This window comes from Gymnoscopelus braueri (assembly GCF_963280865.1).
Source record: "Gymnoscopelus braueri genome assembly, chromosome: 6".
Classification (NCBI taxonomy): Eukaryota; Metazoa; Chordata; class Actinopteri; order Myctophiformes; family Myctophidae; genus Gymnoscopelus; species Gymnoscopelus braueri.
Genome location: NC_137607.1, coordinates 47,567,516 through 47,591,587, shown reverse-complemented (window position 1 = coordinate 47,591,587; position 24,072 = coordinate 47,567,516). Strand labels below are relative to the sequence as shown.

The 24,072-nt window shown below is 40.6% G+C and overlaps 1 protein-coding gene across 1 annotated transcript in view; it reads right to left on the bottom strand.

The window, feature by feature from the left end:
* LOC308086979 (uncharacterized protein) overlaps window positions 1-24,072 on the bottom strand; it is a gene marked incomplete at both ends in the record, with an annotated part of 29,980 nt that overhangs the window by 5,724 nt on the left and 184 nt on the right. Inside the window, one exon of the mRNA XM_080430619.1 lies at window positions 18,732-18,999. Within this exon, the coding sequence (XP_080286745.1) occupies window positions 18,732-18,999 (268 nt within the window). The remainder of the gene's footprint in view (window positions 1-18,731; window positions 19,000-24,072) is intronic.

The window sequence follows — 24,072 nt, the reverse complement described above, 5'->3', positions numbered from 1 at the left end:
GAACCATCTTGATCACTTGCCTAAAGAGATAATGTGTACTGATTTGCATGATGTTTGGACAAATTTTTTAGGAGTAATATAAAAAAGAAAAATCGGCCTCCTGGTGGCGCTATAATAGGGCAATGTTAAAAGGGTGGCGTTTGTTCTTCAACGTAGTGCAAATGTACGTGCAAAGTTCCACCGCAATCGGACGCTGCGTTCATGATTTGCGGCATTTTGTTCAAAACGGGCCACTCCTGCAAACTTTAGATGTCAATGTTAGCCAATCAGGATGGAATATGAAAAATCAAACAGATCCATCTTGATCACATGACTATAGAGATCATGTGTACCGATTTGCGTGACATTTGGATAAAATCTGAAGGCTTAATCTCAAAATATGTATTTTACACAAGTCGGCCTCCTGGTGGCGCTATAAAAGACTAATGTGAAAAATGCAGGGCAGATGTTTTTCCTTGGCCTCTAGGGAGTATGCGTGCAAAGTTTCACGCAGATCGGTGCAGTTACAGTTAAAAACACAATTTAGAGAGAGATGGAATAGATTGAAGAGAGAGACGGAATAGATTGCAGAGAGAGACGGAATAGATTGAACAGAGAGAGAAAGAGAGAGAAACAGAATAGATTGAAGAGAAAGAGAAAGAGAGAGAAACGGAATAGATTGAAGAGAAAGAGAGAGAGAGAGAGAGAAACAGAATAGATTGAAGAGAAAGAGAGAGAGAGAGAGAAACGGAATAGATTGAAGAGAAAGAGAGAGAGAGAGAAACGGAATAGATTGAAGAGAAAGAGAGAGAGAGAGAGAGAAACGGAATAGATTGAAGAGAAAGAGAGAGAGAGAGAGAAACGGAATAGATTGAAGAGAAAGAGAGAGAGAGAGAGAAACAGAATAGATTGAAGAGAAAGAGAGAGAGAGAGAGAGAGAATCGGAATAGATTGAAGAGAAAGAGAGAGAGAGAGAGAATCGGAATAGATTGAAGAGAGAGAGAGAGAGAGAGACTTGGAAACGGAATAGATTGAAGAGAGAGAGAGAGCGAGAGAGACATGGAAACGGAATAGATTGAAGAGAGAGAGAGAGCGAGAGAGACATGGAAACGGAATAGATTGAAGAGAGAGAGAGACATGGAAACGGAATAGATTGAAGAGAGAGAGACATGGAAACATAATAGACTGAAGAGAGAGAGAGATGGAAGCAGAACGGATTGAATGGACATCTCAGCCTATTGCCATTAACAGGAATCGAACCCTCAACCTTCGGATTGACAGGCTGCAACACTACCTATAGTGCTATAGCTTTGTCTAGGCTGAGGTTGTCTGTTGAAGATAAAATTGAACCAGTGAAAGCAGCCGATCTACAAGCTCAGAAACACGTTGCTATCTGAAAAGTTTTGAGATTGTAGATCGGCTATTTTCAGAATGAAGTATGTCATACATTGAAAAGACATACTCTCAAATAAGCATTTCAGGTTATCTTTAAAGTAATACTAGGTAACGTTTTCAACAAAACTAAAGTTAAATTGTATATCTTTTGCGAGTGGCAAAAGTTTCACAACACCCACTCCGTGAATTTCACCCCCGGAAGCCTTTTATTTATATATTTTCTATTGAACGTGTACGGGGGGGACTTTCCCGGGAAAATGACGTTCCTGGCCAACGTCATGACGTCGTGGCCGACGTCCTCAGGAACTACCGCAACGGTTTCCTGTTTGGCCAGGAACTACCGCGCTATTAACAAAAAGGAACCTCACGCTGATTTTAAGATAATGTAGGATTGGAAGATCGAAAAAGAACAGAAAAAGAAAGCACAGCTCATGGTAACTAATGCTCCACTGGCTAAGAGAAACGATCCATAGATAGTATAAAACAATTAAAAGATCGCTTTTTGAAACGCTTCCGGCTTCCGGTGAAAACGAATGGAATTCTGGGTAATCGAGGACTAGGGAAATTGTATGCAGTGACGGTAGTGACCAGCAGAGGTTGCTAAAAATCGTTATTTGTGATTCTGCATTGTACAACTTTAACAATTGCACTTGCATTAATTGACACAAGTAAGACGCGCGAACGCTGGAAGCGAACGCAGATTGACTGAGGCTGCTATATTTCAACCACACTGTAGTAGTGCACTCTGCCGCACTCTGCCGGCTGTATACAGGCAGTGCAGCTGCTGGCATTTCAGCACGGAGTTTCGAGTCACATGGGGGCGCGAGCCAATGAGAGCGTGAACACACGCTGTATACAGGCAGTGCAGCAGCTGGCATTTCAGCACGGAGTTTCGAGTCACATGGGGGCGCGAGCCAATGAGAGCGTGAACACACACGGAAAGACCATAAATAAGGGACAGACACACACACACACAACCCAAGCACGTGATATAGTAAGCTCCACTTGGTCGGAGGCCTCCTTCCGCTTTCGCAACAATCATGTTGTGTGCAATGCAACTTAAATGAAGTCTGCATCAAGTGAGGCTTGAACTGGCAACCTTGAGGTTTTAAGGCACACACTTAAGCAAGAAGCCATTGGAACAACAGACCTGACCTGGTGAATAAGAGACAGAGAGAGAGAGAGAGAGAGAGAGAGAGAGAGAGAGAGAGAGAGAGAGAGAGAGAGAGAGAGAGAGAGAGAGAGAGAGAGAGAGAGAGAGAGAGAGAGAGAGAGACGGAATAAATTGAAGAGAAAGAGAGAGAGAGAGAGAGAGAGAAACGGAATAGATTGAAGAGAAAGAGAGAGAGAGAGAAACGGAATAGATTGAAGAGAAAGAGAGAGAGAGAGAGAAACGGAATAGATTGAAGAGAAAGAGAGAGAGAGAGAGAAACGGAATAGATTGAAGAGAAAGAGAGAGAGAGAGAAACGGAATAGATTGAAGAGAAAGAGAGAGAGAGAGAGAAACAGAATAGATTGAAGAGAAAGAGAGAGAGAGAGAGAGAGAATCGGAATAGATTGAAGAGAAAGAGAGAGAGAGAGAGAATCGGAATAGATTGAAGAGAGAGAGAGAGAGAGAGACTTGGAAACGGAATAGATTGAAGAGAGAGAGAGAGAGCGAGAGAGACATGGAAACGGAATAGATTGAAGAGAGAGAGAGAGAGAGCGAGAGAGACATGGAAATGGAATAGATTGAAGAGAGAGAGAGACATGGAAACGGAATAGATTGAAGAGAGAGAGAGAGAGAGACAGACATGGAAACATAATAGACTGAAGAGAGAGAGAGATGGAAGCAGAACGGATTGAATGGACATCTCAGCCTATTGCCATTAACAGGAATCGAACCCTCAACCTTCGGATTGACAGGCTGCAACACTACCTATAGTGCTATAGCTTTGTCTAGGCTGAGGTTGTCTGTTGAAGATAAAATTGAACCAGTGAAAGCAGCCGATCTACAAGCTCAGAAACACGTTGCTATCTGAAAAGTTTTGAGATTGTAGATCGGCTATTTTCAGAATGAAGTATGTCATACATTGAAAAGACATACTCTCAAATAAGCATTTCAGGTTATCTTTAAAGTAATACTAGGTAACGTTTTCAACAAAACTAAAGTTAAATTGTATATCTTTTGCGAGTGGCAAAAGTTTCACAACACCCACTCCGTGAATTTCACCCCCGGAAGCCTTTTATTTATATATTTTCTATTGAACGTGTACGGGGGGACTTTCCCGGGAAAATGACGTTCCTGGCCAACGTCATGACGTCGTGGCCGACGTCCTCAGGAACTACCGCAACGGTTTCCTGTTTGGCCAGGAACTACCGCGCTATTAACAAAAAGGAACCTCACGCTGATTTTAAGATAATGTAGGATTGGAAGATCGAAAAAGAACAGAAAAAGAAAGCACAGCTCATGGTAACTAATGCTCCACTGGCTAAGAGAAACGATCCGTAGATAGTATAAAACAATTAAAAGATCGCTTTTTGAAACGCTTCCGGCTTCCGGTGAAAACGAATGGAATTCTGGGTAATCGAGGACTAGGGAAATTGTATGCAGTGACGGTAGTGACCAGCAGAGGTTGCTAAAAATCGTTATTTGTGATTCTGCATTGTACAACTTTAACAATTGAACTTGCATTAATTGACACAAGTAAGACGCGCGAACGCTGGAAGCGAACGCAGATTGACTGAGGCTGCTATATTTCAACCACACTGTAGTAGTGCACTCTGCCGCACTCTGCCGGCTGTATACAGGCAGTGCAGCTGCTGGCATTTCAGCACGGAGTTTCGAGTCACATGGGGGCGCGAGCCAATGAGAGCGTGAACACACGCTGTATACAGGCAGTGCAGCTGCTGGCATTTCAGCACGGAGTTTCGAGTCACATGGGGGCGCGAGCCAATGAGAGCGTGAACACACACGGAAAGACCATAAATAAGGGACAGACACACACACACACAACCCAAGCACGTGATATAGTAAGCTCCACTTGGTCGGAGGCCTCCTTCCGCTTTCGCAACAATCATGTTGTGTGCAATGCAACTTAAATGAAGTCTGCATCAAGTGAGGCTTGAACTGGCAACCTTGAGGTTTTAAGGCACACACTTAAGCAAGAAGCCATTGGAACAACAGACCTGACCTGGTGAATAAGAGACAGAGAGAGAGAGAGAGAGAGAGAGAGAGAGAGAGAGAGAGAGAGAGAGAGAGAGAGAGAGAGAGAGAGAGAGAGAGAGAGAGAGAGAGAGAGATGAGAGAGAGAGAGAGAGAGAGAGAGAGAGAGAGACGGAATAGATTGAAGAGAGAGACACGGAAACGGAATAGATTGAAGAGAGAGAGAGAGACACGGAAACGGAATAGATTGAAGAGAGAGAGAGAGACACGGAAACGGAATAGATTGAAGAGAGAGAAAGATGGAAGCAGAATGGATTGATTGGACATCTCAACCTATTGCCATTAACAAGAATCGAACCATCAACCTTCGAATTGACAGGCTGCAACACTACCTATAGTGCTATAGCTTTGTCCAGGATGAGGTTGTCTGTTGAAGATAAAAGTGAACCAGTGAAAGCAGCCGATCTACAAGCTCAGAAAGAACGTTGCTATCTGAAAGGTTTTGAGATTGTAGATCGGCTATTTTCAGAATGAAGTATGTCATACATACTTCATACCCTCTCAAATAAGCATTTCAGGTTATCTTTATCAATTGCATATGTATTAATTGACACAATTACTGGTAGTGTCTGTTGATATTTATAAGTATTTCCGTCCATTATGAACCAAGCCTCTGTGTCCCGAACTACTCTAGATCACTGGTTCACAAACCATTTACCAATAAAGGCATTTTTGTGTCTCCTCGGAACGAAAACTAGTGAAAGTAGCCGATCTACAAGCTCACAAAACGTTGCTATCTGAAAAGTTGTGAGATTGTAGATCGGCTATTTTCACAATGAAGTTTGTCATACATTGCAAAAACATACTCTCTCCAAGAAGCATTTCATGTTACCTTTAACAGTTGCACATGCATTAATTGAGAGAGAGAGACATGGAAACATAATAGATTGAAGAGAGAGAGAGATGGAAGCAGAATGGATTGATTGGACATCTCAAACCTATTGCCATTAACAGGACTCAAACCCTCAACCTTCGGATTGACATGCTGCAACACTACCTATAGTGCTCTAGCTTTGACCAGGCTGAGGTTGTCTGTTGAAGATAAAACTGAACCAGTGAAAGCAGCCGATCTACAAGCTCAGAAACACGTTGCTATCTGAAAGGTTTTGAGATTGTAGATCGGCTATTTTCAGAATGAAGTATGTCATACATTGCAAAAACATACCTTCTCAGATAAGCATTTCATGTTATCTTTATCAATTGCATATGTATTCATTAATACAGTCTTGTTGTTTGCAATGCACTTTAAATGAAGTCTCTACCAAGTGAGGCTTGAACCGGCAACCTTGATGTTATGAAACATTCACTTAAGCGGGAAGCCATTAGACCAACAGACCTGATCCAGTGACCAACAGACCTAATCCAGTGAAAACGGAGGTCAGACAGATGATACCATTTCACGCAAATAACTGAAAAATCCTGGGTTTAAGTGTTTTTCAAACTGCTCAAAATTGCGGACAATCTAAGGGCGGAGAGAGAGACATGGAAACGGAATAGATTGAAGAGAGAGAGACATGGAAACAATAGATTGAAGAGAGAGAAAGATGGAAGCAGAATGGATTGATTGGACGTGTCAACCTATTGCCATTAACAGGAATCGAACCCTCAACCTTTGGATTGACAGGCTGCAACACTACCTATAGTGCTATAGCTTTGACCAGGCTGAGGTTGTCTGTTGAAGATAAAACTGAACCAGTGAAAGCAGCCGATCTACAAGCTCAGAAACACGTTGCTATCTGAAAAGTTTTGAGATTGTAGATCGGCTATTTTCAGAATGAAGTATGTCATACATTGCAAAAAACATACCCTCTCAAATAAGTATTTCAGGTTACGTTTAACAATTGCACATGTATTAATTGACACAATCATGTTGTGTGCAATGCAACTTTAATGAAGTCCACATCAAGTGGGGCTTGAACTGGTAATCTTCAGGTTGTGAGGCACACGTTTAAGGGAGAAGCCATTGGACCAACAGCCAAGAAACTGTGAAAAAGGAGATCACACAGATGATACAGTTTCACGCAAATAGCTGAAAAATCCTGGGTTTAAGTGTTTTTCAAACTGCTCAAAATTGCGGACAATCTAAGGGCGGAGCTTACTGGTCAACGTGATACATGTGTTCCTCATGAGTCAAGGCACATGTGTAAGCAGGTTTAATGGCTGTCGGCCAAACGAGGCATGACTTTTGCCTGTTTAAAGTTTGCACTTTCAAAAAATCGCTATAGCGCCCCCCTTTGACCAATTGGAGTAAGATTGGTTTCAGTAATATTTGGAATGACCCTCAACATTAACGCAAAGTTTCAAAGAAATGTGAGTCTGCATGTATGTGTTAGGGGCAGATGAATAATTGTCATAAAACTGCAATATTCATTGGCTCATTAAAGCTTCATTTTTTCACTTATGGAAAATCTTTTGTATAATTTTTTCGGCATAGGTCCAAAGTTCATGTGTAAAACGTTTCGTGCAGATTACTCAAAAATCCCAGGAGGAGATGGTGGGAGATCTAAAGGTCAGAGGTCAAAAGTCAGAGGGTTAAAGTTGTTCATCATGAGTAGACGCATATGTGTATTGAAGTTTCATGGCTGTAGGTCAAACAGGGCATGAGTTGTACCTGTTCAAAGTTGGCATTTTGCTATAGCGCCACCTTTTGACGAAAGATTGTGAGATTTATTTCTTGATAGTTTTTCATGACCATCTACCATATGGCCGAGTTTCGTAAAAAGCGACAGCACGGTTCAGCCAGAACTGCGAAAAGTGGCGGAAACAGAATACCTACAATAATAAGACAGGTCCAGAGCTGAGCTCTGGCCCCGTAATAATAAAAAGAAGAAAAAAACACATAAAAAAAACAGTCCAACTACAGCTGTTCAAAGTCAGTAGAGGCTGTTACGCCAATGTCTCCATATCATGGAAGAGAACCGAGTAGAACTCTTGACAGGGTTAATTAAAATCTTAATAACATGATTTTCAGACTTTTCAAGACGACATATGAATTTGTACATTACATTTCTTAACAGGGCTTGACAGGTAGGTACCCCCAGGTTTACAAACAACTGGCTGGCACTGTGCCATCTTGGTACCCTCACTAGCAACCGTAGAGCATCATTATATGCAACTTTTAGTTTTCGCATGCTGCTAGCTTTGTAGTTACTCCATAAGTGAGCCGTATACAATGGTGTACAGAAGGCTTTAAAGAGTGATACCTTGACATGTACAGAGCATTTGTGAAATTTCCGCATTAGTATGTTTGCCTGGGCATACAATTTGCATCTTTGCCTATGGATGTCTTTGTCATCAGAGAGATCATCGGATATACAGTGTCCAAGGTACTTAATCTCACTGCACACAAGTAGTATGTTGCTACTGAGGATAAAATTAGGAAATACTGCCTTTTTATCATCTTTACTTCGTACAATCATGATGCTACTCTTCTTGGCATTATACTTAATGTTAAAGTCAATGCCATACTGGGAGCAAACCCTGAGAAGCTGTTGTAAGCCTGCACTGTACGGGGAAAAGATAATTAAATCATCCGCATACATAAGGTGGTTGACTACAGCATCACCTATGACACATATCGAAGATGTTGACAAAGTCTAGCTCGACAAAGTCGCTCCTTCTCAGCCTGGCTTGGCGTTCGTGGAACGTAATAAACCAGGCTGTAGCAGACTTTGTCAAACCTGGATTTGGCTTAAATCCAGGCTTATTGTCTCCGCCAGGCCGAATGATATGGCGAGAGAGTATGTTTTCGCCCCTGTCCGTCCGTCCGTCCGTGTGTCCGTCCGTCCGTCCGTGTGTCCTGTCTGTGTGTTACCACCAAATCTCCGGCACCGTTGGCCCGGTCGCTGCGAAACTGTGCACACACACTCCCTGGATGCCAATTCAGAACCTCTGCCTCTGCCAATTTTTCACATGGGCCTGTTATAGTGCCACCAGGAGGCCGATTTGTGCAAAACCCATTTTTTCCCATTACTCCTACAGTTTTCAACCAAACCTCATGCAAATCGGTACACAGTAACTCTATAGTCATGTGATCAACCCTGATCTGTCCGATTTCCCATATTCCATCCTCATTGGCTAAGGTTACCATCCAAAGTTTGCAGGATTGGTCCGTTTTGAACAAACTGCCTCAAATCATGAACGCAGCTTGCCATTTGCATAAAATTGCACACGCACATTCCCACTAGGCCGAGGAAGAAATGGCACTTAAAACTTTTCACATCAGCCTCATGGTGGCGCTATAACAGGCCGATTTACATTTTTAACTATAACTGCACCGATCTGCGTGAAACTTTGCACGCCTACTCCCTAGAGGCCAAGGAAACACATCTGCACTGCATTTTTCACATCTGCTTTTTACAGCGCCACCAGGAGGCCGACTTATGTCAAATACATTTTTGGATATTAATCCTTCAGATTTTATCCAAACATCACACAAATCGGTACACAGTATCTCTATAGTCATGTGATCAAGACACATCTGTCCGATATTTCATATTCCATCCTGATTGGCTAAGGTTGACTTCCAAAGTTTGCAGGATTGGTCCGTTTTGAACAAAATGTCTGAAATCATGAACGCAGCGTGCGATTTCCGTGAAAATTTGCACGCACATTCCCACTAGGCCGAGGAAGAAATGCCACCCTTTTCACATTGGCCTATTATAGCGCCACCAGGAGGCCACAATAACTTACCTGACCTGGCGGAGACCTGTGCTCCGAGGAGCACTTTCTCTAGTTTAATTCTGCTTTCGTGAAAAAGGCCCCTGGTCGAGCTTGTAAATCTGCTATTTTTGTTGTTTATGAAATGTTTTTCATGTCCAAAATAAGGAAACAATAAGGGTTAAAGTGTACACAAAAGTAAAACAGTTGAAAGCAACCCAGTAGTGAAACATGAAGACAGACAGTTTTCAGTCCATTTTCAACTTTGAGAAATGCATCAATATCTGTCTGTCTGTCTGTCTGTCTGTCTGTCTGTCTGTCTGTCTATTTTTAATGCTTATGTAGAAAACAAAGTAGTACCTTTATTTGTAATTGTTCATTTGTTTTTTATGAGGCCATCAGATGTCACCCCTACCATGAAGGGGTGGGGGTGAAATCCAGTGGTGTAAAGTAATTAAGTACATGTACTCAAGTAAACGTTTTAGGTATTTTTACTTTCTTAGTAGCCTATTTACACATTTCAATACTTTTACTTCTACCCAACTTCATCTCAGAGGAAAGTATTGTAGGCCTACTTTTACTCCAGTACAATTATATGAAAACTTTAGATACCAGTTACTTCGAAGATTTTGATTATTATTACAAAACACACTAACCACTTCAGCCGAATATATATTTCGGCCATTTGAAAATGGCAATGTGAACACAATGCTTGTAGATCGGCTATTTTCAAAAGATTTTTCATACATTTTGATCTTAATACCGATACTTTTGTACTTTTACTCAAGTACATTTTGAATACGGAACTTCTACTTGTATTATCTACATTGCAGTATTGATACTTTTACTTAAGTAAAACATGTGAGTACTTCTCCCATCACAGGTGAAATCCCCCCTGGTGTGAGAGTCACACACCAATGTGGTTATAGATTTGGTGAAAGTTTTTACCAAGGCACTCTTGGTTTATCTTATGCTGTCTGTGCCACTGCATGTCTTAATTGGGATTAAGCCTGGTGATTTAAGGTTAATTTGGGATTAGCAAGAGTTTGCAGGTATTGGATTAGACCATTTCTGCAGTTTTAGAAACGTTTTAAAATTCTGCAATCGTTTCTCTCTGGAGAATTGGTTAATATGAAGACATTGAATAGTTTAAAAAAAACTATGACCCAGTAATTTTCTGGGGAAAGTTTACTGTAACTTTGCTTTATTGTTTATTTGGACAGGACAATGTAGGTTAATTTACATTCAGTACATGAATGTGAATTCAATAAGATGAAAATGATCTCATGTAAACATGCCGGATTTAGCTGGAGGCTCATTTCCATTTAGTCCTGTTTATGTAAAATACCTTTGCCTTGGTTATAAATTAATCTGTGATCTGCAGCCATTTGGAAGCTGAAGAAACCATTACACTCTGACAGCGTTGAAATCACAGTGTGATGGATGACAAGAATTCTAATGGTGCATAGCTGTCAGTACATACTGTACATGTCTCATGTGTAGGTTAATTGTAAGACAAAAAAACTGGATTAAGCTCTGACTGTTGATTATTATATTATATTATAATCTTGCTAATGTCAATTTTAGCTGCTCCAGCCGTCAGTCCAGCCCTTTGTGATTTTGTGCATCATTACCATCAGTGTCATGAAAGGTAAGGAGTGGTCTTTTAATATTGATGCTTAATTTTTGTTGTTATCTTGCTCCAACCAGCATCCGCCTGTGGGCTCTAATTCTGTATGAAAATGTTCAGAAATAATAGCATATCTACAAGAATCAAGGTGGTTTTATTTGGTTGGCAACCTTTATGACATGAAGTAACATGTTTTTATTTTCTTGATAGTCAGTGTGCCATATCAATATTAAGAATGATGACACCACATCAACATAAAATATTACAGATTTTGATTGTCCATATACATAGCAACCTTTATTTATTTTTCTTCTTTTGAAATATTTTCAGGATTAGACTACAACCCCATCCACCTCTCCCCGACTCCTTCCCCAGTCAGAGTTCAGAGTGTGAATGAATGTAAAATTACATGCAGGATGTAATTTGCGCACAGATGTGAGGGGACTTGGTTTAATTGACTAATTTAAAAAATATATTTAACTTCAAAGAAAGTTCTCTCTCACACGTGTGGCAGTATCCCGGTGTGACCACCCTGCCCTGTGCCAATGTTGGCACCCGTGCCTAAAATGAAAATGAAATAATAACATGATATATTAAAGCAAGCTCACAATGTGTCCCAATTCACCATGTTGTGAGCTTGTATATTGGTTATATTCAGCATTCATTGTACAACTAGGTATACAGGGTTTAAGTGGTTAATGAGTTAACTTAAAGTCTGTAAGAGAACATATAACCGAAACATGACCAGAGTCGTCCCACAGCTCCATGTGATGGTGCCATTGTATTGAACTGTACGCGTCCGGATCCCCCTGCTCTCCTGGAGGCTCTGGGACCTGTCTTCAAGCTGAGCGCCATACGGCCCATCATGAACATGTCGACACCCACCTATGTCAACACATACTTCACCCTGTACAGTATTCTCGGCGTGGTACGTCCTCTTGTAGAATCAGTGAACATTCTGTTCTCCACAACATAGTTATTACAGTGTTGTAATCAGCAACCTTTTTGACGTGAAGTGCCATGTTTTTATTTTCTTGATAGTCAGTGTGCTCCCAGACTCCCTCCCCAGTCAGAGTTCAGGGTTTGAATGAATGTAGAATTATGTGCAGGATGCAATCTACATACAAATGTGATAATTTAATTGACTAAATGTTTTTAAATATTTCATTTGAAACCAGAAGTCCTTTGTCTCACACTTATGCCAGTGCCGGTGATCACCTCTCCCTGTGCCAATGTTGGCACCCGTGCCTATAAGCTTGCCTACCTCTGATGTGGACCATTCACTTCAGACACCCAGACAAGGGGTTTATAGTATTTCATTTAGTTCAAGTATTGTTATGCAGTCTGGACTTTCAATTGTCTATGCTAGTTTGTCTTTAATTGTATTGTTATACATAAGCCGTCTAAAAGTTTCCGCAAAATAATAGGTCCTATTGTAAAGAATTATATATTTACGGGGCCAGAGCTCAGCTCTGGACCTGTCTTATTATTGTAGGTATTCTGTTTCCGCCACTTTTCGCAGTTCTGGCTGAACCGTGCTGTCGCTTTTTACGAAACTCGGCCATATGGTAGATGGTCATGAAAAACTATCAAGAAATAAATCTCACAATCTTTCGTCAAAAGGTGGCGCTATAGCAAAATGCCAACTTTGAACAGGTACAACTCATGCCCTGTTTGACCTACAGCCATGAAACTTCAATACACATATGCGTCTACTCATGATGAACAACGTTAACCCTCTGACTTTTGACCTCTGACCTTTAGATCTCCCACCATTTTGAATTATATGAAAAACAGTTAAAACCTATCTCCTCCTGGGATTTTTGAGTAATCTGCACGAAACGTTTTACACATGAACTTTGGACCTATGCCGAAAAAATTATACAAAAGATTTTCCATAAGTGAAAAAATGAAGCTTTAATGAGCCAATGAATATTGCAGTTTTATGACAATTATTCATCTGCCCCTAACACATACATGCAGACTCACATTTCTTTGAAACTTTGCGTTAATGTTGAGGGTCATTCCAAATATTACTGAAACCAATCTTACTCCAATTGGTCAAAGGGGGGCGCTATAGCGATTTTTTGAAAGTGCAAACTTTAAACAGGCAAAAGTCATGCCTCGTTTGGCCGACAGCCATTAAACCTGCTTACACATGTGCCTTGACTCATGAGGAACACATGTATCACGTTGACCAGTAAGCTCCGCCCTTAGATTGTCCGCAATTTTGAGCAGTTTGAAAAACACTTAAACCCAGGATTTTTCAGCTATTTGCGTGAAACTGTATCATCTGTGTGATCTCCTTTTTCACAGGTTCTTGTCTGTTGGTCCAATGGCTTCTCCCTTAAACGTGTGCCTCACAACCTGAAGGTTACCAGTTCAAGCCCCACTTGATGTGGACTTCATTAAAGTTGCATTGCACACAACATGATTGTGTCAATTAATACATGTGCAATTGTTAAACGTAACCTGAAATACTTATTTGAGAGGGTATGTTTTTGCAATGTATGACATACTTCATTCTGAAAATAGCCGATCTACAATCTCAAAACTTTTCAGATAGCAACGTGTTTCTGAGCTTGTAGATCGGCTGCTTTCACTGGTTCACTTTTATCTTCAACAGACAACCTCAGCCTGGACAAAGCTATAGCACTATAGGTAGTGTTGCAGCCCGTCAATCCGAAGGTCGAGGGTTCGATTCCTGTTAATGGCAATAGGTTGACACGTCCAATCAATCCATTCTGCTTCCATCTTTCTCTCTCTTCAATCTATTGTTTCCATGTCTCTCTCTCTTCAATCTATTCCGTTTCCATGTCTCTCTCTCCGCCCTTAGATTGTCCGCAATTTTGAGCAGTTTGAAAAACACTTAAACCCAGGATTTTTCTGTTATTTGCGTGAAATGGTATCATCTGTCTGACCTCCGTTTTCACTGGATCAGGTCTGTTGGTCCAATGGCTTCCCGCTTAAGTGAATGTTTCACAACATCAAGGTTGCCGGTTCAAGCCTCACTTGGTGGAGACTTCATTTAAAGTGCATTGCAAACAACAAGACTGTATTAATGAATACATATGCAATTGATAAAGATAACATGAAATGCTTATCTGAGAAGGTCTGTTTTTGCAATGTATGAAATGCTTCATTCTGAAAATAGCCGATCTACAATCTCAAAACTTTTCAGATAGCAACGTGTTTCTGAGCTTGTAGATCGGCTGCTTTCACTGGTTCAGTTTTATCTTCAACAGACAACCTCAGCCTGGTCAAAGCTATAGCACTATAGGTAGTGTTGCAGCCTGTCAATCCAAAGGTTGAGGGTTCGATTCCTGTTAATGGCAATAGGTTGACACGTCCAATCAATCCATTCTGCTTCCATCTTTCTCTCTCTTCAATCTATTGTTTCCATGTCTCTCTCTCTTCAATCTATTCCGTTTCCATGTCTCTCTCTCCGCCCTTAGATTGTCCGCAATTTTGAGCAGTTTGAAAAACACTTAAACCCAGGATTTTTCAGTTATTTGCGTGAAATGGTATCATCTGTCTGACCTCCGTTTTCACTGGATCAGGTCTGTTGGTCTAATGGCTTCCCGCTTAAGTGAATGTTTCATAACATCAAGGTTGCCGGTTCAAGCCTCACTTGGTAGAGACTTCATTTAAAGTGCATTGCAAACAACAAGACTGTATTAATGAATACATATGCAATTGATAAAGATAACATGAAATGCTTATCTGAGAAGGTATGTTTTTGCAATGTATGACATACTTCATTCTGAAAATAGCCGATCTACAATCTCAAAACCTTTCAGATAGCAACGTGTTTCTGAGCTTGTAGATCGGCTGCTTTCACTGGTTCAGTTTTATCTTCAACAGACAACCTCAGCCTGGTCAAAGCTAGAGCACTATAGGTAGTGTTGCAGCATGTCAATCCGAAGGTTGAGGGTTTGAGTCCTGTTAATGGCAATAGGTTGAGATGTCCAATCAATCCATTCTGCTTCCATCTCTCTCTCTCTTCAATCTATTATGTTTCCATGTCTCTCTCTCTCTCAATTAATGCATGTGCAACTGTTAAAGGTAACATGAAATGCCTCTTGGAGAGAGTATGTTTTTGCAATGTATGACAAACTTCATTGTGAAAATAGCCGATCTACAATCTCACAACTTTTCAGATAGCAACGTTTTGTGAGCTTGTAGATCGGCTACTTTCACTAGTTTTCGTTCCGAGGAGACACAAAAATGCCTTTATTGGTAAATGGTTTGTGAACCAGTGATCTAGAGTAGTTCGGGACACAGAGGCTTGGTTCATAATGGACAGAAATACTTATAAATATCAACAGACACTACCAGTAATTGTGTCAATTAATACATATGCAATTGATAAAGATAACCTGAAATGCTTATTTGAGAGGGTATGAAGTATGTATGACATACTTCATTCTGAAAATAGCCGATCTACAATCTCAAAACCTTTCAGATAGCAACGTTCTTTCTGAGCTTGTAGATCGGCTGCTTTCACTGGTTCACTTTTATCTTCAACAGACAACCTCATCCTGGACAAAGCTATAGCACTATAGGTAGTGTTGCAGCCTGTCAATTCGAAGGTTGATGGTTCGATTCTTGTTAATGGCAATAGGTTGAGATGTCCAATCAATCCATTCTGCTTCCATCTCTCTCTCTCTTCAATCTATTCCGTTTCCGTGTCTCTCTCTCTCTCTTCAATCTATTCCGTTTCCGTGTCTCTCTCTCTCTCTTCAATCTATTCCGTTTCCGTGTCTGTCTCTCTCTCTCTCTTCAATCTATTCCGTTTCCGTGTCTCTCTCTCTCTCTTCAATCTATTCCGTTTCCGTGTCTCTCTCTCTCTCTTCAATCTATTCCGTTTCCGTGTCTCTCTCTCTCTCTTCAATCTATTCCGTCTCTCTCTCTCTCTCTCTCTCTCTCTCTCTCTCTCTCTCTCTCTCTCTCTCTCTCTCTCTCTCTCTCTCTCTCTCTCTCTCTCTCTCTCTCTGTCTCTTATTCACCAGGTCAGGTCTGTTGTTCCAATGGCTTCTTGCTTAAGTGTGTGCCTTAAAACCTCAAGGTTGCCAGTTCAAGCCTCACTTGATGCAGACTTCATTTAAGTTGCATTGCACACAACATGATTGTTGCGAAAGCGGAAGGAGGCCTCCGACCAAGTGGAGCTTACTATATCACGTGCTTGGGTTGTGTGTGTGTGTGTCTGTCCCTTATTTATGGTCTTTCCGTGTGTGTTCACGCTCTCATTGGCTCGCGCCCCCATGTGACTCGAAACTCCGTGCTGAAATGCCAGCAGCTGCACTGCCTGTATACAGCGTGTGTTCACGCTCTCATTGGCTCGCGCCCCCATGTGACTCGAAACTCCGTGCTGAAATGCCAGCAGCTGCACTGCCTGTATACAGCCGGCAGAGTGCGGCAGAGTGCACTACTACAGTGTGGTTGAAATATAGCAGCCTCAGTCAATCTGCGTTCGCTTCCAGCGTTCGCGCGTCTTACTTGTGTCAATTAATGCAAGTGCAATTGTTAAAGATAACCTGAAATGCTTATTTGAGAGTATGTCTTTTCAATGTATGACATACTTCATTCTGAAAATAGCCGATCTACAATCTCAAAACTTTTCAGATAGCAACGTGTTTCTGAGCTTGTAGATCGGCTGCTTTCACTGGTTCAATTTTATCTTCAACAGACAACCTCAGCCTAGACAAAGCTATAGCACTATAGGTAGTGTTGCAGCCTGTCAATCCGAAAATTGAGGGTTCTATTCCTGTTAATGGCAATAGGCTGAGATGTCCATTCAATCCGTTCTGCTTCCATCTCTCTCTCTCTTCAGTCTATTATGTTTCCATGTCTGTCTCTCTCTCTCTCTCTCTTCAATCTATTCCGTTCCCATGTCTCTCTCTCTCTTCAATCTATTCCGTTTCCATGTCTCTCTCGCTCTCTCTCTCTCTTCAATCTATTCCGTTTCCATGTCTCTCTCGCTCTCTCTCTCTCTTCAATCTATTCCGTTTCCAAGTCTCTCTCTCTCTCTCTCTCTTCAATCTATTCCGATTCTCTCTCTCTCTCTCTTTCTCTTCAATCTATTCCGATTCTCTCTCTCTCTCTCTCTCTTTCTCTTCAATCTATTCTGTTTCTCTCTCTCTCTCTCTCTTTCTCTTCAATCTATTCCGTTTCTCTCTCTCTCTCTCTTTCTCTTCAATCTATTCCGTTTCTCTCTCTCTCTCTCTTTCTCTTCAATCTATTCCGTTTCTCTCTCTCTCTCTCTTTCTCTTCAATCTATTCCGTTTCTCTCTCTCTCTCTCTTTCTCTTCAATCTATTCCGTTTCTCTCTCTCTCTCTCTCTCTCTCTTTCTCTTCAATCTATTCCGTTTCTCTCTCTTTCTCTTCAATCTATTCCGTTTCTCTCTCTTTCTCTCTCTGTTCAATCTATTCCGTCTCTCTCTTCAATCTATTCCGTCTCTCTCTTCAATCTATTCCGTCTCTCTCTTCAATCTATTCCGTCTCTCTCTCTCTCTTCAATCTATTCCGTCTCTCTCTCTCTCTCTCTCTCTCTCTCTCTCTCTCTCTCTCTCTCTCTCTCTCTCTCTCTCTCTCTCTCTCTCTTTTCCCTGGCCCCGCTTATCGCTGCTTGCAGCTATATTTTTAATACTGTGTGATTGTCATCTGTTGTATGGACCCTGAGTCTGAAATAAAGATTGAATTGATATATGTATATATACATATATATATATATATATATATATATATATATATATATATATATATATATATATATATATATATATATATACATATATATATATATATATATATATATATATATATATATATATACACTTAATATGCATATTAACAGAGTGACAATGGCATATCAAATAAGTCATTGTGAAACAGTTATGATTCATGGTCACACACTATTTCAGTAATATAATTAAATTGATTATATCTCATTGTATTTATTTAATTTTATTTGAAGGCAGTGTTGGTTTACGATTGGAGTCATTGGACTAACAGCTATTTCACAAAACTTGAAGAACAAGGCACTGGATTAATAAAGCTTGACTGTTAGCCTGGTCCGGACCAGGCTAACTTCACAGCTACATTTCTATGGTAAACTAATGTAGGATTGCTTTCATGAAACCGAGTCATGGATAAACGTATTCAGGGTTATCTGGCTAAATTAATTAATTAATCTGGCAAGATAATTCAGCTTTCATGAAACCGACTCATGGCTAATCCTGGATAGATTAAGCCAGGCTTAATCTCTAATTCTGCTTTCGTGAAACAGGCCCCTGTTGTATTGGGCTTAAGTGGTTAATCTTGTTTGATATTTGATTGTGTTGTTGTTTTGTTTCATGCAAAACACTTAAAACATATCGGACCAAAATAGTTCAACCTGTGAAACCTGTGAAACGTGTTGCTGATGTTGGTGTGGTAGAAAGCCGCAGTGTGATGAGCAGCGAATGCAAATGGCTTGCTCTTGTGGTCCCAGTTGTCTGGGTTTATTTGCATTTCATGCAAATCATGGAGTGCTGCCACTGTGGTCTCACCGCTCTATCAAAACAAAATAAGACTTCACGTCACGAAGCAAGGTGTGACAAGGAGGAGACATACCCATATTAATCATATTCATAAAAGTTGTAATTTATTTATTTAATTTGAATGGAGAATATAGGCCACAGTGCACAGTAAAAACAATATATATATATATAGTATAACTAGGCCTAACATTCATATGCATACAGTATGACGAATGAGAAGGCAATCACAAGAGCAGATTTATAAATAGGATTAGATTTCTGAATGACTCAAGGGATGACTTCTTGAAAATAGATTCATCTTCCTAAGTTCAAGACTGATAACCTGGTGGTCAAGTCCTGGTTACAGAGGCCGTGCTTGCAGGCTTCACAGTGGGCAGGCTCGTGGGGTCCTCTAACTTCGGCATTACGAAAGGTCCTGTTCCTTTCGCCCACATATTCACCGTAGCACTTTTCCCTGATCTTCTCCATCAGCTTCTCCAGGAGGACTTCAATGTTCTCTGAGGGGAACCTGGGGGCCTCCATAGGAGCTTCAGTGCACCGCTTGCATTCCTGACAAAAGCGTCTGACCTTAACGGTTCCTTTCCCCGCCTCTAGGCGCATGTGGAAGAGCACCATCACCCTGTTAGAAGACCAGCCTCTCCTACACTTGGAACACGTGAAACTGAATAATGAAGACAGTTATTATTATTATTATTATTATTATTACAATTTTATATACACAGTAAAACCTGGAGTGTTAAAAGACGACTTCACCCATTTTCAACCTATGTTCATATCATGAGCATATAATGCTCATGATAAAATTGTGCTATTTTTTCCTACTCTGTCAGTGTCTTATAGGAGAGCTGTGGACACTTCAGAAAGCCGCTGATCAGTGACATTCATCGTAGGCAGGATTCTTTACCCAAATGTTTTATTTTTGTTATCGCCTTTTGAATGGCCTCCATTATAGCATACTAACTTTCCAGGAAGAGAAAGCCTACCATTTCTATTAATTAGCTTAGATTCCCCATCGATGATGTCACTGGTGGGCGGGTTTCTGAAGTGTCCACAGCCCTCCCCTGAGACACAGACCCAGTAGACAAAGATTCTATCATATTATCATTAGCTTTAGTGAGGACCAGTTTTATGAAAATGGGTGAAGTTGTCCTTTAAATTCACCCTTAAAGTCAATGGAAAAAAAAATAGCATAAAAGACAAAAGGTCTAAGTGCATTGTATAAAGGTCTTTATACAATACATAATCCGGTCTCAACATATTTACATGCCATACACAGACACTCTACTGATTTGGATGACTAAATCCTGCATGCATTCCCTTTAAGCCGTAATTTAACATTAGTCTAACCTCACTGTAATTCTAAAACTAGCCTTAATGCTTAATACTATTTTCCTTAAAGGGATAGTATGGAGTTACATAAAGACACAAATGTAACTCCATAGGATAGTTCACCCAAATTCAGCCAATAATTTTATGTACGGTAGGCAGCGGTTCCGGTAGGAGACACAAAGGAGACTCTCTGTGTCTCCTACCGGAACCGCTGCCGGTCATCAAATTATTGGTTTAGGAATGCGACAAAAACTAAAAAATATCAAGTCTCCATGGGGTGAATAATCGATAGAAAAAACGTTATTTTGGGGGTGAGATGTCCCTTTGAACTATAACTGAAAATCAAGGACGGACATCGGTGGTTGTTTGTGAAGACACTTGCTTTTCACAAGGATCAAAGCTAATTAGTACAAAGCTAGAACAAACTGTGCACTCTCTCACTCACTCACTCACTCACTCACACACACACACACACACACACACACACACACACACACACACACACACACACACACACACACACACACACACACACACACACACAAACATCCCTTCAACAACAAAGCAGACTAACCTTGCCATTGCACTTTTGATGTACTGTTTCCAGCCATCCCTCTGAGTAGCTTGCACAATAGAATTACTAAACGCCAAATGCCAAGAATCATCGGGTCGATTCAATTCCTCGATTTTTAAATTAAAAATACTCGTCCACTCCTCCAGTGCCATCGGTGATGTCTGACAGAGATACAGAAGAATCCCTTCAACTGATGAATGCAGAGTACAAGTGACTTAATTGTTCACACAGAAGCCTTTTATATCAACCTGCTTCTGTTTTGGAGGAAATGAAACTTAAGATAGAACCTTCTCTAGAAGCAGTGTTGCCAGATTTTGCAAGAGAAACAAGGTTCAAGGTTGTGCTTTATTGTTACATATTGTGTACAGGTACACAAGAGTAAAACATATTTGTGTTAAGCCTCCTTCAGACAATACAGCAGCATAGGTAGTAATAACAATAATAATAAAACTGTAAAAATATTTAAAAAGCAGGTCTACGAAAACTAGCCCAAAAGAAGGCTGCATGATCACACACACACACACACACACACACACACACACACACACACAGGGGGATCCCCAGCAAGAAATTACTTAATGTAGCTTAAAAATCACCTGCTATTAAAAAGAAAAAGTATTGGAAAATAAATTGGATTTTAACTACACAGATCTTGTATCCATGGCACAACATATTTTCAGATGAGGGTCCGCAGAAAAATACATATTCATTTAGGGCGTCCTTGACATGAAAATGTTTGAAAACCATCTGAAACAACATTAGAAAGGAAGCCCAAATAAGCAACTCAGAAACAAGCCCCCCCAAAAAACAACCCACAAATACCAATATCCACAAGCAAATTTACAGGAAAACAAGCCCAAAGTCGCTTAGAACAAGCAGACTTGGCAACACTGCCTAGAAGCCCCTCTTTTTTTTTTTTTACTTAAATTTTTATCCCACGATTTTGTAACCCTATTTTTTACACCCAGTGCTAATTGTCTATGTAATCCTGGGCACTACCTTCCCTCTGCCAACCTAGGGAGGCCAGGGCCAAGCTCATGCCTCCTTCAATGCATGAGAGCCAACTGACCTTCTTGTCACCTGACAGGGGAGAGTTTCCCTGGTTGGACGTAGCGCGTGGAAGGAACACGTTATTCCAACCAGTTCCCTTCCCCTCCATCAGGCGCCCCGGCTGGCCAGGGGGAGGCAGTATAGTGACCAGGATTACTGCATGTTTTTGTGAGGGTACCTACCCTAGGAGACACGGGGAGAACATACAAACTCCACACAGAAAGGCCCTTTCGCCAACCCCACCTAGGGTATGGGCACTGATGACGCGGAGGAGAGAACACGCCCCCAGCGCCCACAGCGTCCCCTGCGGGAATCGAACCCAGGACCTTCTAGCTGTGAGGCGACAGCACTACCGACTGTGCCACCGTGCCCCTCTGCCTAGAAGCCCCTCTAACGTAAGTTTCAGTTTCTGTGTGTATGGGATGGGTTGAGTTGTTTTGTTGCCAGATGAACAGCTGACAAAACAAGCAACATGACTCCATTATTTGAGAGCTTGTGAAATGATGATGAGGCAGTCTGTACTGTATGTATGTATGCCACTGCATTCTGCCAGCAATGACTCAATGCACTGTCAGCAAATCACATCAGAAGGCCTTAAAAGATCATATTTGATTGAGATCTTTAACTCTATAACTGACATACAGGGATGATGCAATTTGGTGGTAAAAGGTTGAGACAGTCAATTATTGATTAACACAACACACAACTTCATAACTATCTACAGTATGGTGGCTCAATGATGCACACCTACTTAAGTGTTGTCTATTTGTTTTATTTGGTGTTCATTTCATATTCATATTTATTTTTTAAATTACTTTGTTTAAAGGCAGAAGAAAATGAATTAGACACATCTGTTTATCTGTTGAATGTGGATGTATTTATATCACATTACTATGCACATAAGACAGTGAATATGAAAATGAATAACAGCAAGTCAGCTCATGCACATAATATCTTTTAACTTCTTATTATATTGTACAGCATTAAACTAGATAGCCACAATAATTCAAACAAATACTTAAGCTTTCTTATAAAATAAATAAATAATAAGGAACAATAGAAATAGTAAGCAGGCTTATAAAGTGCAAGGTAATTCGGTACAGTGTAGAACACACTTGGGCAACATACGGCCCGGGGGCCGAACATGGCCCTTTGTCCATCTCAATCTGGGCTGCCAAGTCCAAAGAAATATATAAAAAATTACCACCACAAAGAAATCTACATTCTAAAAGGCTGCAATATGTCAATGGTTTTGAGACAAATTAATTTAACTCAACTCCAATTAATAGTAATTAATATTTACCATTTAAGTGCATACCTGCATTCCTCCATCCGTACTAAAATATTTTGTCTATAATGTAACAGTGAAACAGTCTGCCTTGAGTCCATATTTATAACATATAATGCAATGTGTTTTATCAGTGAACTATGGAGTGGTGCATATCAGATAAGATAAGATGCTGTATACATTTATATGCTCATTTAAAAGTTGATACGGCAATGACGTGGATTGTTTTATGTAAGTAATCTTTTCATTGTAACCTTGTACAGAGTACATCAGAGTGATACAGTACACTACAGCTGTAAAAAAAAAAAAAAAAAAAAAAAAGCTTTCACAAAAATTCTTGTTGTGAAAGCAAGGACCTTGTTGTAAAGTAGCCTGGCCTCTCTACCAAATCCATGCAGTTTTATCATAATTCAGTGTTTCAAGTGTCAATTCAATTGTACAATGTGTGGCCCTTCACTCAGTTTATCGAAGTCAGGAAATAAATGCTGCCCACCCCTGGTGTAGAACATAAGTAGGTAATGACACATTGAAAAGATACTGTCATGTAACAGATATTCACAAATGCAAAGGTAGCGTAACAAGTACTCACAATGTTGGTGAAAATCATTAAGGGGAGCAAATATTGTGATCTTGGGCCTTCATCAGCGAACAGTTTTTTTGTGGTTTTCGATTCAGTTATTTGTCATGGAGATTTTTTTTGTCCAATCTGTATGGTAGAGTATGTTAATCCTCCTATAATTTGACAAACCTTTGTAACCGTCGTGTCAGCAAAACTGTGTGCCCCTCACTTCTCCTCACTGGCTGGAGCAATTGATCTCAATTTCATCAAATCTCAGCTGTTTATTAGCGTTTAAAAAAACAACGAGAGATCACTTAATCACGACAGGACACGCAATAATCCCACGTTTGCAACTACTTTTGCCTGCGCACTTCACCGGGTATGGTCTAGTATAATATAACTTATACAATTGGGGTGGTTGTATTTGGTCTCCCTGCTCTTCTATTGAGACATTTAGATCCTGTGTCTAGGTTAGACATGACCTTTGACCTGATCCTGTTTCTGGTTTGACACCAATTCTGACCTGTCGAGATTCAATTTGTCCCCTGATCAAGCAGGCAGGCTCTATTAGCTCAATGGTAAAACAAAACAGCACTTTCCTGTTCAAATTATCTGTTTTCATCAAATTTTCTGTTCAAATCTGGGGTAGAACAGAAAGGTTACATAGTGCAGCTTTAAGATATCAGGCATCAGGTCCTAGTTCAAAAGTCCTAGTTCAATTTAGCCCACAATTTAGGCATTTAGCAGATGAGGGGCCACACATGGGTCCCACACAGTGGAACAATTTTGGGACCCAGCTTTAAAGCTACGGCTGCTTATCTTATGACATTCAGAATCTCTTCCGAAGAAGCCTCTTCCACCAC